At 42.9% G+C, this 17,989-nt stretch overlaps 2 protein-coding genes across 4 annotated transcripts; one reads left to right on the forward strand and one right to left on the reverse strand.

Annotated features, from left to right (window-relative positions):
• Nucleotides 1-4,318: 4,318 nt before the first annotated feature.
• On the reverse strand, nucleotides 4,319-9,127 carry LOC129818195 (dual specificity protein phosphatase 26-like). 2 transcript variants are annotated; one of them, XM_055873899.1, is made up of 4 exons: nucleotides 8,995-9,127; nucleotides 8,231-8,421; nucleotides 7,846-8,057; nucleotides 4,319-7,442 (listed from the first exon to the last, which is right to left on the reverse strand). In XM_055873899.1, the coding sequence occupies exons 2-4, from the start codon at nucleotides 8,407-8,409 to the stop codon at nucleotides 7,222-7,224; spliced, it is 612 nt and encodes a 203-aa protein (XP_055729874.1). In that variant the 5' UTR covers nucleotides 8,410-8,421; nucleotides 8,995-9,127; the 3' UTR covers nucleotides 4,319-7,221. The 2 variants fall into 2 exon arrangements, with proteins under 2 accessions (XP_055729874.1, XP_055729873.1); XM_055873898.1 differs by having other exon boundaries at nucleotides 8,231-8,424; nucleotides 8,995-9,126.
• A 4,882-nt stretch (nucleotides 9,128-14,009) lies between these two features.
• Nucleotides 14,010-17,273, forward strand: LOC129819103 (CMRF35-like molecule 3). 2 transcript variants are annotated; one of them, XM_055875671.1, is made up of 5 exons: nucleotides 14,010-14,144; nucleotides 15,824-16,135; nucleotides 16,502-16,597; nucleotides 16,744-16,852; nucleotides 16,930-17,273. In XM_055875671.1, the coding sequence occupies exons 1-5, from the start codon at nucleotides 14,093-14,095 to the stop codon at nucleotides 17,048-17,050; spliced, it is 690 nt and encodes a 229-aa protein (XP_055731646.1). In that variant the 5' UTR covers nucleotides 14,010-14,092; the 3' UTR covers nucleotides 17,051-17,273. The 2 variants fall into 2 exon arrangements, with proteins under 2 accessions (XP_055731646.1, XP_055731647.1); XM_055875672.1 differs by having other exon boundaries at nucleotides 15,824-15,985.
• Nucleotides 17,274-17,989: the final 716 nt, after the last annotated feature.

Consider the following 17,989-nt stretch of genomic DNA (forward strand, 5'->3'; position numbering starts at 1 on the left):
AACTGTCAGGTTATTGAACTACACTTAAGGCGACAACCTCTCTGCTCATTTATTTCTTGATATACAATTTCACAGACCGAGGACACAGAAATAACAAAGCTAAAAAAATATATTCTACAATTCCTATAGAAAGGGTCACTATACGAAATGGAAAGGTAGAAGAGTAGAGTAGAAACAGACAGAGACATACAGGATCAATAACCTCACCGAACCCTACAGATACACACTACATAGGGACAGAATGACAAGATCACAGCTAACGATCACAGTTACAGAGGCCTGTAAACAAACCCCTGCACACAAGGGGCGGACTGGGACCAGAATCAGCCCATGTTTTTCCTCAAGGCCCCCATTATCAGCCAAATAATGATAACTCTGTACAGATCACTTCAACACTACACTGACTGAGCACGATCACATCCACAAGTCCAACTCTTACGTACTGTACATCTATCTACAGTTTGCTACATTAGCTAACTTCTCACACATAATACTGTAGTACACCTGTAGTAATAACATAGTAATACTATAGTAATACTGTAGTAAACCTGTAGTAATAACATAGTAAAACTATAGTAATACTTGGAAGTAATAACTAGGGTTGCAATGGGTCGGAAACTGTCCAGAATTCTTCCATGGGAAGTTAAGGAATTTGGGGAATTTTGCTTAAATTCATCAAAAAATGTAGCTTTTAACAGTGAACTTTTTTTGTGGGATACACATAAGGCAATTCTAGGTCTCATGCCATAACCATCATGGTCACCTAATAATCCCCAGTTTACAATTGGCTCTTTCATCCCCCTCCTCTCCCCTGTAACTATTCCCCAGGTCGTTGCTGTAAATGAGAATGTGTTCTCAGTCAACTTACCTGGTGAAATAACGGAGAAATAAAAAAGAAAATATTTTGGTTAAACTATCCGCAATTCAATGAAATTGCAACCCTCTGCATGCACAGTGCATTCTTCCATCACATGTGCAGTGCACTCTTCCATCACATGTACATCTGATTCTCAAGATCTTGCACACGAATGAGATGCTATTCAGCCTACACTACTAGACTGTCTGAGCCGAGTTTTGATTACAATACTGGGTAGGGTGAATATATTTTATATGACATACATGATTTTTTGTTAACTAGTAAATAGTAGCCTACAGCAAAGTGTGTTTAAATCATTTCTAACTTATTAACCATTTCTGCTAGTTAGTTTTTGCTACCCTGTGGGTTTTAGCTTGCTTGAGGTTTGTTAATTCACCTGTTTCCATACATGGTTTTGTTTCAAAACATGTATCTTACAAAGGAGTTGTTTAAACTAACTGCTTAACTATTTATCTGTACACAGAATTGTATTTTTTTCTAATCTTTACAGGAAAATGCCACGGGCACTATCTGATGTGTGGAGACATTTCACTGCAGCTAATGTAGAAGGAAAAACTGTGTACATTTGCAAATACTGTGCCAAATCATATGTGAACAATGCAACAAAGATGCAGAATCATCTGGCCAAGTGCATAAAGTTCCCTCAGTGCTCACAACAAGCAAACTCTGACAAAAGTACCTCTACTTCTATTCAAGGTGAAAATGATTAATCAAACACCTTGTCGATAGTAACAGCTCATGGTCCTCCTGGAATCAGAAGTTGTTTTGACTCAATGGAGAAACGTAGTCAGTGAAATGCTGATGAATGTCTTGCTCAAGCTGAGTGTGCAACTGGTTCACCTCTGATGCTCACAGGCAATGTGAATTGGAAGAGATTTCTGAATGTTCTTCGCCCAGCATACACCCCTCCAACCAGACATGCTTTATCTATTCATTTGCTGGATGCACATTTAAACAGAGTTCAAGTGAAGGTCAAGCTAATCATAGAGAAACCAGACTGTATTGCAATCATCTCTGATGGGTGGTCGAATGTTCGTGGGCAAGGAATTATTAACTACATCATCTCCACCCCTCAACCAGTATTCTACAAGAGCACAGACACAAGGGACAACAGACACAGCGGTCTCTACATTGCAGATGAGCTGAAGGCAGTCATCAATGACCTTGGACCACAGAAGGTATTGCACTGGTGACAGACAATACTGCCAACATGAAGGCTGCTTGGTCTAAAGTAGAGGAGTCCTACCCTCACATCACACCCATTGGCTGTGCTGCTCGTCTATTGAATCTGCTCCTCAAGGACATCATGGCACTGAAAACAATGGATACACTCTAGAGAGCCAAGAAAATGGTTAGGTATGTGAAGGGTCCTCAAGTTATAGCAGAAATCTTCCTCACCAAGCAAAGTGAGAAGAATAAGAGCATCACATTGAATCTGCCCAGGAACATCCGTTGGGCTGGTGTTGTCATCATGCTTGACAGTCTCCTGGAAGGGAAGGAGTCTTTCCAAGAAATGGCCATACCACAGTCTGCCGATATGGACAGCCCCATCAAGAGGATCCTCCTGGATGATGTATTTTGGGAGAGAGTGGTTAGCAGCCTGAAACTCCTAAAACCTATAGCAGTAGCTATTGCACGGATTGAGGGAGACAATGACATCCTGTCTGATGTTCAGACTCTGCTTGCAGATGTAAGAGAAGAAATCCGTACTGCATGCCCACTTCACTGTTGCTCCAAGCAGAGGAAACTGCAGTTGTGAAATACACCAAAAAGCGTGAAGACCTCTGCCTGAAGCTCATAGACGCCACAGCGTACATGTTGGACCCCAAGTATGCTGACAATGGCATCCTGTCTGGTGCAGAGTTCAACAAGGCCTTTGTTGTCATCACTACCATGTCTTGCCACCTTGGCCTGGATGAGGGAAAGGTTCTTGGCTGTCTGGCGAAGTACACTTCCAAGCAAGGGCTTTGGGATGGAGATGCAATATGGCAGTCGTGCCAACATATCTCATCAGCCACCTGGTGGAAGGTACTTTGTGGATCTGAGGCTCTTTCCCCTGTTGCCTCCATCATCCTCCAAATCCCACCAACATCAGCCGCCTCAGAGTGCAACTGGTCCTTGTTTGGGAACACACACACCAAAGCACGCAACAGGCTGACCAATACAAGGGTAAAACAATTGGTGGCCATCTGGGCAAATTTTAGGCTTTTTGAGCCAAACTTTGAGCCACCCTCAACAAGGTTGGAAAGTGACAGTGAAGATGAGGCCTCAGAGGCTGTTGAGTCTGATGTTCAAGAGGTAGACATTGAGGAGGTCCAGGGAGAAGACATGGAAGCCTGAGAGGAAGACAACCAAAGCTTTAGTTTCTAGACTATCATTTTCCAGATGTATGTTGAAAACATTTTTGGTAGATGCGATGGATCATTGGGGATCATTCAATATTCCCTTTCTTTTGTTGTTCAGTGAAATCATCCCATGGGAAGAGTCAACTCATTTAGTTAAAGTTCAATTCGTAACTAAATTGTTTTTAAAAAATTTCTATTGGAAGGATTTAATCATTTCCAATTATGTCTACGATAAGGTAAAAGGTTTATATTTCTGTCTCCATATGATATGGTAAATATATCCAATGCAAAAAACATCTACATTTAAATGGTATTAATATTAATTTGCATATATTTCCGTTAATTCCCATATATTCCTGTTAATTCCCACGGAAAGTTTCCACCTCTGAATATTCCCCAAAATGTACAACCCTAATAATAACATAGTAATACTATAGTAATACTGTAGGTGCAACTCTAACATCCTGGCACTGTTTAGAGATTAAATCAAATGGTATGTGGAGACCAGACATAAAGTATGTGTCACACACAGAGGCTACTTGAGATATTCATAATCAATGAACAGGAATACTTTCAGTTTGAATAAATGTCAGCATTGGATAATCAATCATTCTGACTTGTCATCAATTCTATACACAAGCCTTCTTGACTTTGTCTGCATGCAGGGTTGGGGTCCATATCAATTCTGCCAATTGGCATTCCTATTTTTTGTAGATTTATATATATTTATCTTTATTTAACTAGGCAAGTTAAGTTAAGAGCAAATTCTTATTTACAATGACGGCCTACCCCGGACAGCGCTGGGCCAATGCGCACCGCCCTATGGGACTCCCAATCACAGCCAGATGTGATACAGCCTGGATTCAAACCAGGTACTGTAATGATGCCTTTTGCACTGAGATGCAGTGCCTTAGACCAGTTCGCCACCCAGGAGCATATATTGAAAACTACTCAAAATAATTGGCACTTGCTGAATGAACTGAACTGAAATAGGATTGAGCTCAACCCAGCTTGCCATTATGCAAAATAAATCCAAGGTTCAGCTGGTACAGAAGCCTAGCACATAAAATAACAAAATAACAAAAAACACAGTAGGTAGCTACAGATGTAGGATTTTAATTTGACTTGTATTGTCACAGCAAAATAATCAGGGCGTGCATATGTATTCAACCCTTTTGCTATGACGCCCCAAAATAAGATCTGGTGTAACCAATTACCTTCAGAAGTCACATAATTAGTTAAATAAAGTCCACTTGTGTGCAATCTAAGTGTCACATGATCTGTCACATGATCTCAGTATATATACACCTGTTCTGAAAGGCCCCAGAGTCTGCAACACCACTAAACAAGGGGCACCACCAAGCAAGCAGCACCATGAAGACCAAGGAGCTCTCCAAACAGGTCAGGGACAAAGTTGTGGAGAAGTACAGATCAGGGTTGGGTTATAAAAAAATATCTGAAACTTTGAACATCCCAAGGAGCATCATTAAATCCATTACTAAAAAATGGAATGAATATGGCACCACAACAAACCTGCCAAGAGAGGGCCGTCCACCAAAACTCACGGACAAAGCAAGGAGGGCATTAATCAGAGATGCAACAAAGAGACCAAAGATAACCCTGAAGGAGCTGCAAAGCTCCACAGCGGAGATTGGAGTATCTGTCCACAGGACCACATTAAGCCGTACACGCCACAGAGCTGCGCTTTACGTAAGAGTGGCCAGAAAAAAGCCATTGCTTAAAGAAAAAAATAAGCGAACACGTTAAAGGCATGTGGGATGTGGGAGACTCCCCAAAAATATGGAAGAAGGTACTCTGGTCAGATGAGACTAAAATTTAGCTTTTTGTCCATCAAGGAAAACGCTATGTCTGTAAAGACCGACGCCGGACAGGAGAAGCAGGTACAAGGAGTCAGACATTTATTCGGGAACAGACAAGGAAACAAGACAGGAACAGCATCAGAACATGGGTAAAACGGACAGGAGACAATTAATCCCGAAGCAGGGAACAAAGCTTGGGAACAGACAGATATAGGGAAGATAATGACAGAAGTAATTGAGTCCACGTGAGTCCAATGATCGCTGATGCGCATGACAAGGCAGGTGTGCGTACTGATGGTGGCTTGAGTGCGTAATGCTGGGGATCCTGGCACCCTTGAGCGCCAGGGGGAGGAAGAGCGGGAGCAGGCGTGACAGCTCCCCCCCCCTAGGGGCGCCACCCGGCGTCCCACCTAGGCGAGCCGGCCGAGACATGAGCGCTGGGCAAGCCGGCTGGGGGTAAACTCCCCACGAACCGGCAGGGGCGTGGGAGCCTGGCGAGCCGGGTGAGGCAAAGGAGCCTGACGATCCGGCGGAGGCATGAACGCCTGTCGATCCCGCTGCAGCGTGGAAGCCTGATGATCCGGCGGAGACATAACAGTCTGACGAGCTGGCTGGGCGAATAAGACCTGAAGATCCGGCTGAGGGGCAGCTTCCGAGCCAACCGGGGCAAGGAAACCTCTCGAGCCAGTGTAACAGTATAACTTTAGTACGTCCCCTCGCCCCGACGCGAACCAGGGACCCTCTGCACACATCAACAACAGTCACCCACGAAGCGTCGTTACCCATCGCTCCACAAAAGCCGCGGCCCTTGCAGAGCAAGGGGAAACACTACTTCTAGGTTTCAGAGCAAGTGACGTAACTGATTGAAACGCTATTAGCGCGTACCCGCTAACTAGCTAGCCATTTCACATCCGTTACACCAGCTAGGGTGTGAAAGCCTGACGAGCTGGCTAGGCACCCCCGGTTCCATCAGCGGCTACCTAGGACCGACGTCACCACCAACCGGAACGCCAGTAATCCCTGATGCTTCGTGTGATGGCTTCAGGATTCTGTAAAGACCGACGCCGGACAGGAGAAGCAGGTACGGGAAGTCAGACATTTATTCGGAAACAGACAAGGAAACAAGACAGGAACAGCATCAGAACACGGGTAAAACGGACATGAGACAATTAATCCCGAAGCAGGGAACAGAGCTTGGGAACAGACAGATATAGGGAAGGTAATGACACAAGTAATTGAGTACACGTGAGTCCAATGATCGCTGATGCGCGTGACGGGGGGAAGGCAAGTGTGCGTACTGATGATGGCTTGAGTGCGTAATGCACTCACGAGAACACCATCCCCAGCATGATGCCACCATGGTGGTGGCAGCATCATCATGCTGTGGGGATGTTTTTTTTAAAAACATTTATCGACAGGGACTGGGAAAATGGTCAGAATTGAAGGAATGATGGATGGGGCTAAAAACAGGCAAATTCTTGAGGGAAACCTGTTTCAGTCTTCCAGAGATTGGAGACTGTGATGGAAGTTTCACCTTCCAGCAGGACAATGATCCTAAGCGTACTGCTAAAGCAACACTCGAGTGGTTTAAGGGAAAACATTTAAATGTCTTGGAATGGCCATTTGGGAATGATATGATTGTACATGTCATCAAAATGTCGCTACTGCACTGTATAGGCTGAAGTTACTTCTATATAAGGCATGATTTATATCCCATTGATACTTAATTCTACCATATAGTTAGTACTGTATAATTGACCACAATACCTGGGACTGTTAGTCAAGACCCAGGATTAGAAACTAACTGTAATTTAGATTTTTTTTTGCAGGCGCTTTTATCCAAAGATAAAAAGGGAAACAGACAACTATTGTCACACTACCACACAGCAGGAAGAAAATTCCGCATGACGTTTGAAATACATCCATTTCTGGTTGTAAACTTTTTTTCTGGTTGTGAAGATGTCATAAAACCAGATTCCGACCAATTGGTTTCTGTTTCAACCAGGTAAAGACGCCTTTTTCATGACGAGATCAAGACATGGGCAAGACAATGACACACCCGTTGCTGATGTATTTTTCTGGTTAACAAAATTGTTTATCCTGGTTAACCAGAACGGTAGAACGGTTAGCATTGTTACAACTCTAAAGTAGTGCCTTTAGCGTTGTTAGCCTGTTAGCTCTAAAGAGAGGTTGGAGAGTGTAGAGCCTTGCGGCTGTCCCGGAGGATGCCGTCCAGGCCGTTGAGCTGGCGTAGGAAGCCCCGGTTGGGGATTACGCCACGGTGGTTCTTCACTGCCTTGATGGCCTCCACCAGGGTCAGGTTCTGACGGATCATCAGGTAGGCCAGGACCAGCGTGGCTGAACGACTCACACCCACCGCACAGTGCACCAGCACCTTACCTAGAGGGGAGGGAGGGAAGGGGAATGGGTAAGGAGAGAGAAGTAGGGTAGGAGGGAGAGAGAAAGAGAGGGAAGGAAGGAGGGAGAGAGGGACAGAAAGAGAAAGAAGAGAGAGAGAGAAGGAGAGAGAGAGATGAGGACATGTTGACCTCCAGGGTAATAGTACACACACAGGAACATCTGAACAGATCAACAGGTGTGGGATGAATATTTGTAGATGGTGTGCACCTAAGTACCTGTTAAGGTGTATGTGGATGTGTGTGTGTGCCTGCGTGAACTACTGCATGCGAGGGGGGCCATGCTTGAATTGTTGCAGGTGAATCGATTGTGCTGATTCAAGCCTCGGTTTTGCTGAGTGTGTTGAGTGTATGTGTGAGAGAGAGAGGAAGACAAATTGACTCACCACCGCTGCCGAGGGCTCTGTGTATGAACTCTGCAGCGGGGTAGAAGTTGACACTCATGTCGAAGGAGGGCGTGTCGTGGGCCTCGATGCCCTGGTAGGTGATGTCCATGCCAGCGTAGTACTCTGCTCCGCCGCGCCACTTACTCTGGGCACAGTTCAGGATGTGGGTGATGCCAAGTCGTGCCAGCTCACGCCGGTCTGATGCAATTTCTCTGCAGTAGAGTTGGGTTGGGGAGGGCAATCAGTAAATTGATCAATTAATCAAGCAACCAATCACACAATTAGCTGAAATTCAGATACAGGCCTATCTCTTATGTCTAACAAAATGTTTGTATATCAAATTAGACATTGGAAAAAGCACAGTTTTGCAGCCTAGTTTACTCACTGGTCTCCAATGTAGAGCCTGGGCCAGACTTCGTCGGCATGGTTACACGCTGTTTTCCCAGTGTAGAGGAGCCGTTCCAGCTCAGACACTGTTAGCACCGGGGACCCGCGCTCCGAATCTTTCCTGTTGGGAGATCTCGAGCTGCTCCGGGACCGGGAGAACCGGGACATGAACGCCATCTGGAGCGTGTGCTTCTGGTAGAAAAATAATACATTTTTGTTGGTTGCGTTCCAGACCGTCAATATCACAGCAGCATGCGCATATGATAAGATTGGTTTATCAGCTCTGTTAATGGTTCCTAAGACGTTAAATGCTTCTCAAGCCATTATGAGATCTGTTTATCTGCACAACGTTACTTTGTTAACAATATTTAATACTCGATATGTAATTGCCAAAAACGTAGCCCACTCATGTAGCCTATGAGTGAATAGATTTCGTTAATCAGAAAACATATTTTTTGTTGTTGCGTACATATGCTGGTGAAATTGCCATCAGATAACACACAATTGACTTGCAGAGCATAAACATAGCTATATGAACATGAACAAAAAATATCCACGTTTTAACGGTGGGCGACATTTCTCTCTGCAATAATACGAGAGCGAATAATCAACATTAAAGCGCATCTATTTCTCTGATTCGCTTGAATTTCTTTGATGTTTGTTTATTCTCGAGTTTATGCTTGATGCTACACAGTATTAATTTGAATTATCTACACAATGCCTTACACAATGCCTTAAAATCCCACAATAAGAATCATTCACCTCCTTCCTTCTCGTTTCACTTTCTATCTCTCGAGCGTCACCCCTCCTCTCCTCACGCGACTACAGGGCGCCCATACTATCCGCCATGTTCCTCGCCTATTGAACATGATACAGCAACAGTAGGATGTAAAATGATGTAAAAATCATCAATAAACCCGGACCATATATGACTATAAACAGGGTCACAGCAACACATTACTTATAAGGCAAATTTAAGATAACACACATTTTCCCTCAATAATGTAGCATACCTATGTTATTACTTTATTATGTTTACGAAACATTGTTTTGATAGCAACTAATTCGATTATTAGATTATATTACAGAAAGGGGCTTTTCACTAATGATACTAACCAATTAAACATTTAGTATAATAATATTCAATAAAGGCTGCTATAGATGATGAAGGGTACAATAGTTTAGACCAAAACACAACAACATGGCAGGTAGCCTAGCGGTTAAGAGGTTAGGCCAGTAACTGAAAGGTTGCTGATTCGAATCCCGAGCTAACTAGGTGAATAATCTGTCGATGTGCACTTGAGCAAGGCACTTAACCCTAATTGCGCCTGTAAGTCACTTGTCCACTAAATTACTAAAATGTTACTTGGCAATGATGCCCTTTATCAGTCAGATGAACTTGTGGATAACATTTCTATGTCTCTGTGTTCAGTATGAAAGAAGTTAGAGGTACACAACATCACCAAAAGTATGTGGACACCCCTTCAAATTAGTGTATTCGGCTATTTCAGACACACCCGTTGCTGACAGCTGTATAAAATCGAGCACACAGCCATGCAATCTCCATAGACAAACATTGGCAGTAGAATGGCCTTACTGAAGAGCACGGTGACTTTCAACATGGCATTGTCATAGGATGCAACCTTTCCAACAAGTCAGTTTGTGTCAAATTTCTGCCCTTCTAGAACTGCTCCGGTCAATTGTAAGCGCTGTTATTGTGAAGTAGAAACAATTAGGAGCAACGTGGTAGGCCTCAGAAGCTCACAGAATGCACCTCAGAGTGCTGAAGCACGTAGAGCGGTTCCAATCATAGTCCCAAACTGCCTCGGTAGCAAGGTCAGCATAAGAGCTGTTCGTTGGGACCTTAATGAAATGGGTTTCCATGGCCAAGCAGCCGCACACAAGCCTAAGATCACCATGTGTAATGCCAAGCGTCGGCTGGAGTGATGTAAAGCTCGCCGCCATTGGACTCTGGAGCAGTGGAAACGTGTTCTCTGGAGTGATGGATCACGCTTCACCATCTGGCAGTTCAATGGACGAATCGCGCTTTGGCGGATGCCAGGAGAACGCTACCTTCGGGCTAGGCCCCTTAGTTCCAGTGAAGGGAAATCTATTGTATTTAAAAATATTTAAAAAAATCCCCTTTTTCGTGATATCCAATTGATAGATGCAGTCTTGTTTCATTGCTGCAACTCCCGTATGAACTCAGGAGAGGCGAAGGTCGAGAGCCATGCGTCCTCTGAAACACGACCCTGCCAAGCCGCACTGCTTCTTGACACAATGCTCGCTTAACCCGGATGTCAGCCGCACCAACGTGTCGGGAGAAACACCATACAACTGGCGACCGTGTCAGAGTGCATGCTAGAGCGCAATGGGTCAAGGACATCCCAGACAGCCAAACCCTTCCCTAACCCAGACAACGCTGCACCGCCTCATGGGTATCCCGGTCGACAGCGACACAGCCCGGGATCAAACCCAGATCTGTAGTGACACCTCAAGCACTGCGATGCAGGACACAATAGTGCAGTGCCTTAGACCGCTGTGCCACTCGGGAGGCCCAGTGAAGGGAAATCTTAAAGCTATAGCATACAATGACATTCTAGACGATTCTGTGGTTCCAACTTTGTAGCAACAGTTTGGGAAGGTCCTTTCCTGTTTCAGCATGACAATGCTCCCGTGCACAAAGTGAGGTCCATATAGAAATGGTTTGTCGAGATCAGTGTGGAAGAACGTGACTGGCCTGGACAGAGCCCTGACCTCAACCTCATCGAACAACTTTGGGATGAATTGTAACGCCAACTGCGAGCCTGGCCTAATCGCACAACATCAGTGCCCGAACTCACTAATGCTCTTGTGGCTGAATGGAAGCAAGTCACTACAGCAATGTTCCAACATCTAGTGGAAAGCCTTCCCAGAAAAGTGGAGGCTGTTATAGCAGTAAAGGGGGGACCAACTTCATATTAATGCCCATGATTTTGGAATGAGATGTTCAACAAGTAGGTTTCCACATACTTTTGGCCATATAGTGTATTTTCACGAGCCAATGCAAAGGCTGGAAGTCAGTCATGTCGCTAACACTAGTTAGCAACTTCTTTCAAACTGCACGCAGAGACCTAAAAATGGTATTCACGACTTCGTCTGACTGAGAAGTAGAAATCCCAAAGTATCCCTGTAAGGACCAGGACAGCCACCATGTAAAGCATATTTGAAGAAGAATCGCAGGTTTTTCAATTATGGTTTTATCAGAATTATATAACGTAGTGTGTGTGAGTTGAACACAATTACATTCGGTTGTGGATTTGTTGATATCTACGTTGCAATGCAGGATGAAAATATGCCTATTTATTGAAGCTCCATAAAAGAATCGTGGTGTGTTTCACCATCTTGTGTCTAGATAAAGTACTGCATGTACACAGACTATTCACTGCAAAGTAGTTGCAGTGGTGGAAAAAGTACCCATTTGTCGTACTTTAGTAAAAGTAAAGATACCTTAATAGAAAATGACTCAAGTAAAAGTGAAAGTCACCCAGTAAAATACTACTTGAGTAAAAGTCTAAAAGTATTTGGTTCTAAATATACTTAAGTATCAAAAGTAAATGTAATCAATAAAATATACCTAAGTATCAAAAGTAAAAGTGTAAATCATTTCAAATTCCTTATATTAAGCAAAGCAGAAGGCATTTTGAATGCTTATCAGGACAGGAAAATTGTAAAATTCACACACTTATCAAGAGAACATCCCTGGTCATCTCTATCTGCTAAACACAAATGCATTGTTTGTAAATCATGTCTGAGTGTTGGAGTGTGCATCTGGCAAATTAAAATAACAAGAACATTGTGCTGTCTGGTTTGCTTAATATAAGGAATTTGAATTGATTTATACTTTTACTTTTGATACTTAAGTATATTTTAGCAATTACATTTACTTTTGATACTCAAGTATATTTAAAACCAAATACTTTTAGACTTTTACTCAAGTATGACAATTGGGTACTTTTCCCACCACTGCCCATAGATATAGACATGGTGTGCACAGGGGTAGGGGGGGGGGGGGGGGGGTCCCAATGCTGGAAGGGGGGCCTGAGTGAAAAAGTTGGGGACCCCTGAGTTAGAGGATAACGATGACATGCACAGTGCCCCTATTCAGAGCAGGCCTGCTCTCCAGTACCACAGAACAAGCCTTGGAGAGAAGGTAACCGGAGAGGATCTGACTTGCTATGTTATACCTGGAAGATATACCATTTAGGTAACCAGAGAGGATCTGACTTGCTATGTTATACCTAGAAGATATACCATTTAGGTAACCAGAGAGGATCTGACTTGCTATGTTATACCTAGAAGATATACCATTTAGGTAACCAGAGAGGATCTGACTTGCTATGTTATACCTAGAAGATATACCATTTAGGTAACCAGAGAGGATCTGACTTGCTATGTTATACCTAGAAGATATACCATTTAGGTAACCAGAGAGGATCTGACTTGCTATGTTATACCTGGAAGATATACCATTTAGGTAACCAGAGAGGATCTGACTTGCTATGTTATACCTAGAAGATATACCATTTAGGTAACCAGAGAGGATCTGACTTGCTATGTTATACCTAGAAGATATGCCATTTAGGTAACCAGAGAGGATCTGACTTGCTATGTTATATACCATTTATTATCACAAGTTCTGTCTTCAGGAAATCAGGGACTGATTGCTGAAGAAAATAATATTGACATAACTATCCATTTAAGTGCTATAGGCTACTGTACCTCAACACATTTAGCTTGTCACTTTAAAAACAAAAAAATAATCTATTCCTCAGCTCTTCCAGGACAGCCTCAACTTTGTCCTGTCAGACCTCAACATGCAGTTGTTGGATGGGGCTCAACAGCCTTCACGACCCCCACCTACGGTCCTTCTACAGCCTGCAGGACAGGCAGGAGAGACTGTTTAAGGCTGGCTGTAGAACCACTGATCAAAAGGTAGAATACACACACACAATATGTTATTGTTGCTATTTTACCCATAGACGTGTGCTGTGTAAAGAACTAAAACAGAAATGTCTGACATTTTGAGGCTGTAACGGTTGTCGTATTCTTCCTCCTCCTCTCCTCGGACGAGGAGAGGAGAGAGGGATCGGATGACCAATGCGCAGCAAGGTATGTTGACATATTTATTTACAGAAAACACGAAAACACGAACTTCACTATAACCTAACAAAACAACAAAACGGAGTAGACAAACCTGGACATGCGAACTCACATACAACGCAGAACTCACGAACAGGAAAATAGACTACACAAAAGAACGATATACAAAACAAACCGAACAGTCCCGTATGGTGCTACAAACACTGACACAGGAGACAACCACCCACAACGAACACTGTGAAACAACCTACCTAAATATGACTCTCAATTAGAGGAACGCCAAACACCTGCCTCTAATTAAGAGCCATACCAGGCAACCCTTAAACCAACATAGAAACAGAAAACATAGAATGCCCACCCAAACTCACGTCCTGACCAACTAACACATACAACAAACTAACAGAAATAGGTCAGGAACGTGACAGAGGCCTCCTTTGTAGCTACGTGCTCTGTTCCCGGAGTGTAAACGTATTGGATAAAGAAACAAATTAACTCTACGTAAATAAAGAATGAAATTGAGGTGACTGGACGCCTTGGGTTACAACTAGCACAGATAAGATATTACTTCCTGCCACAGATGGGGGCAGGTGCACACAAACAGAACCAGGAAGAGACTTACAGACAGTGATGTTGAAGTAAAGTCATTGTCTTTGGTGCCTTGGTTCTTCACACACACATTTGTGCACAGGTACTATATAACACAGACACAAGCTCACACATGGTTTCTCGTCTCTCCTTCTCCCTCCTCCTCATCGCCTCCAGACTCTCAGGTAAGGCACTATGTTTCTCTGAAGTGATTGTGCTCCATGAACTTAGGAACATGCTGACATTGAAGACAGGAGCAGCAGGTGGCTTCTGTTGTTCATACAAGGAAGTTGTATCTATATTTTGGATGTGAATATGTCTTGATCAAACCTGATTTATTTTTAAATACACTACTGGTCAAAAGTTTTAGAACACCTACTCATTCAAGAGTTTTTCTATATTTTTACTATTTTCTACATTGTAGAATAATAGTGAAGACATCAAAACTATGGAATCATATAGTAACCAAAAAACTGTTAAACATTAAAATATATTTTATATTTGAGATTCTTCAAAGTAGCGACACTTTGCCTTGATGACAGCTTTAGACATTATTGGCATTCTCTCAACCAGCTTCATGAGGTAGTCACCTGGAATGCATTTCAATTAACAGGTGTGCCTTCTTAAAATAACTTTGAAAGTTTCTTCAAGTGTAGTTGCAAAAACCGTCAAGCTCATGATGAAACTGGCTCTCATGAGGACCGCCACAGGAATGGATGACCCAGAGTTACCTCTGCTGCAGAGGATTAGTTCATTAGAGTTACCAGCCTCAGAAATTGCAACCCAAATAAACGCTTCACAGAGTTCAATTTACAGACGCATCTCAACATCAACTGTTCAGAGGAGACTGTGTGAATCAGGCCTTCATGGTCGAATTGCTGTAAAGAAACCACTACTAAAGGACACCAATAATAAGAAGAAACTTGCTTTGGCCAAGAAACACGAGCAATGGACATTTGACCGGTGTAAATTTGTCCTTTGGTCTGGAGTCCAAATTTGAGATTTTTGGTTCCAACTGCTGTGTCTTTGTGAGTTGTGGTGTGGGTGAACGGATGATCTCTGCATGTGTATTTCCCACCGTAAAGCATGGAGGAGGACGTGTTATGGTATGGGGGTGCTTTGCTGGTGAAACTGTCTGTGATTTATTTTGAATTCAAGGCACTACTGCATTCTGCAGCGATACGCTACGTCTATCTGGTTTGGACTTAGTGGGACTATCATTTGTTTTTCAATAGGACAATGACCCAACACACCTCCAGGCTGTGTAAGGGCTATTTGACCAAGAAGGAGAGTGATGGAGTGCTGCATCAGATGGCCTCCACAATCCCCCGACCTCAACCAAATTGAGATGGTTTGGGATGAGTCGGACCGAAGAGTGAAGGAAAAGCAGCCAAGAAGTGCTCAGCATATGTGGGAACTCCTTCAAGACTGTTGGAAAAGCATTCCAGGTGAAGCTGGTTGAGAGAATGCCAAGAGTGTGCATAGCTGTCATCAAGGCAAAGGGTGGCTATTTGAATAATCTCAAATTTCAAATATATTTTTATTTGTTTAACACTTTTTTGGTTACTACATGATTCCATATGTGTTATTTCATAGCTTTGATATCTACACTATTATTCTACAATGTAGAAAATAGTAAAAATAAAGAAAAACCCTTGAATGAGTAGGTGTTCTAAAACTTTTGACCAGTAGTGTATATATACGGTATAGCCCGAGAAATGTTCACTTACAATTACCATGAAAAAAGGTACATCATTCCTGCACTGACAAGAAAAAGAACCCTAAAATCACAAGCCATCTTAAAATCTAAATGTGATATTTCTGCTAATTCCAGTCTGAATCTTTTCTGTTTCTATGTCTACAGGAATGGACGGGATTAGGTTGATGTCTGTGTGGACAGGAGACTCCATCGCCATCCCATGTATCTATCATCAGGATTACATAAACCATGTCAAATACTGGTGTAAAGGGGATTCCTGGAATACATGCTCTTATGTGGTACGCACTGACCATCCCAATAGCAGTGGTAAGACCTCAGTATCTGATGCCGTCAATCTGAGAACCTTTACTGTGACTATGAAAAGTCTAGAACAAAGTGATTCTGATATTTACTGGTGTGTAGTGGAGAAGAACGGACCAGATGAATGGCTAGAATTGTTCAAACTAGTCATTACAGGTAAGAAGATCCCTGCACTGCTTGTATCTGTGTTTAGTAAAGCACAATGAATAATGCTCAGTAATGTCCTATGGATAGTCCTGTTGATGAGTGTGTCATTGACATCCTTAGACAATTACTGACATTATTGCTTCATTTTCTGATAACTAGCAACTAGCAAGCTGACCCTAGAAATGTAGATAAAATGTTGAATGGCATAAATATCAGTGCTGTAGAACAATGACATTTGAAATACAATTCTGTGTCAGTCTATTTTGATAATGAAACTTACACATCATGTAACTTAGTGGTCTGTTGAATTAAGAGTCTTGAATGGATGTTGTTTTTCTGCTCCTGAGTTCTTGTGTTCTGAACCTCTCTGTTCAGACAGTCCTATTGTTGACCAAGAGGAGACTGGAGTTGAGTTGAGTATTCAAGAGATCTTTGCAGTTCAGACCACAACACAGTTTACCACCACCATCAGTAAGTACTGCGCAATCTCTTTTCACACAATATTGTGAATCAGTAATGCAAAAACTTCCTGTTTTGATATAGGTTCTGCTTTATATTCACACGTTGATCCTAGTCTGTGAAGTACTGATACTAAGTTTTTTCTTAAACATTGACAGCAATGCCAATACCAACTACCCAAGAGCTCTCAGTTATGACGGGAGAATACGCACTCTCCTCTTCCACCTCGCAGGCCTCAGTCAACAACACACACCATGGAGCCCAGCGGTAGGCTACACTATCCTATAGTCATTATGCAAAGATTTAATTAATTACTATCTCAAAGCAATGCTATTCTTCTACAGGTGGGAGCGAACATTATTCTACCTGACGAAAACTGTTAATGCAGTGGTCTTCCTCCTGTGCACCATCATGGCTGTGGTGAAGTATAGGACAAACCGACTCCGAAGTCAAACTGAGGATTAGTAGAAACCTCTGAGGTGCCACTTGGAGTATCACTTCACACACCACTGTGGACACACGCTCACACTCACTCACTATGGAAAAGTTATTAAATGTGTTTAACAGACATTTCAAGTGTGTGTATATGAGTGTTTCATGCTTAGCCTATGTGTACTTGTAAAATGGAAGTCATGATGACCAAAGTGTTGTTGACAGATAGTTATTAAGTTGATTCATAGTTGATATTTGGTAAATGCATCATACAGGGATGACTTCTGTATTTTGAAGTTATATATCTTGAAAACCTGATTACTGACAAGCAAAACATTTTGGGACTAGGTCAACAATGGACTAATGAAACAAATACCTGTAACGCTCTGGGTGTAGTGGGTGCGAAGTCAGGCGCAGGAAGCAGAGAGTACAGGGTAGTGCTATTTATTGCACACACGGCGAACATAAGCCACCCCACGAAACACAGGGCGCACACAAAACAAATACCCCAAACACGGGGACTCAAACAGTCCGGGGAAAAACCCACAAACGAAACACGTCAACATCGAAAGTGCTCAGAGCAACACAAAACAATCCCGCACAAAGAGCAGGCTGGTCTCCTGGCTAACATAGCCCAACTAATCAGCATACACACAAAACAGGTGAAACCAATAAACAGAAAGGGGAAAAAAGGGATCAGTGGCAGCTAGTAGGCCGGTGACGACGACCGCCGAGCACCACCCGAACAGGAAGGGGAGCCACCTTCGGTAGGAGTCGTGACAATACCAAAAGATAGTTTTTGGGTGGAGTTTTCCTTTAACAAATCCTCTCCCTTGAATCAGAGCCTTGGAATACCATTCTGTCTATGTTCCCGAAGTTTATAAATGGAATATAAATGCTTTGCTAATAAACCATTTTAAAGACACTACTAATGATGTGAGCTTTATGTTCTGTGGGTTTGTGTGGGAAATT

Source organism: Salvelinus fontinalis, chromosome 21 (assembly GCF_029448725.1).
Source record: "Salvelinus fontinalis isolate EN_2023a chromosome 21, ASM2944872v1, whole genome shotgun sequence".
Taxonomy (NCBI): domain Eukaryota; kingdom Metazoa; phylum Chordata; class Actinopteri; order Salmoniformes; family Salmonidae; genus Salvelinus; species Salvelinus fontinalis.

Coding starts and splice junctions, on each gene's coding strand:
- LOC129818195 (XM_055873899.1), bottom strand. CDS start 8,409: ATGGCGTTCATGTCCCGGTTCTCCCGGTCCCGGAGCAGCTCGAGATCT. Junction 8,058..8,230: donor AGGCTCTACATTGGAGACCA/GTGAGTAAACTA, acceptor ACTCTACTGCAG/AGAAATTGCATCAGACCGGC. Junction 7,443..7,845: donor CAGAGCCCTCGGCAGCGGTG/GTGAGTCAATTT, acceptor CCTCCCCTCTAG/GTAAGGTGCTGGTGCACTGT.
- LOC129819103 (XM_055875671.1), top strand. CDS start 14,093: ATGGTTTCTCGTCTCTCCTTCTCCCTCCTCCTCATCGCCTCCAGACTC. Junction 14,145..15,823: donor CATCGCCTCCAGACTCTCAG/GTAAGGCACTAT, acceptor CTATGTCTACAG/GAATGGACGGGATTAGGTTG. Junction 16,136..16,501: donor GTTCAAACTAGTCATTACAG/GTAAGAAGATCC, acceptor CTCTCTGTTCAG/ACAGTCCTATTGTTGACCAA.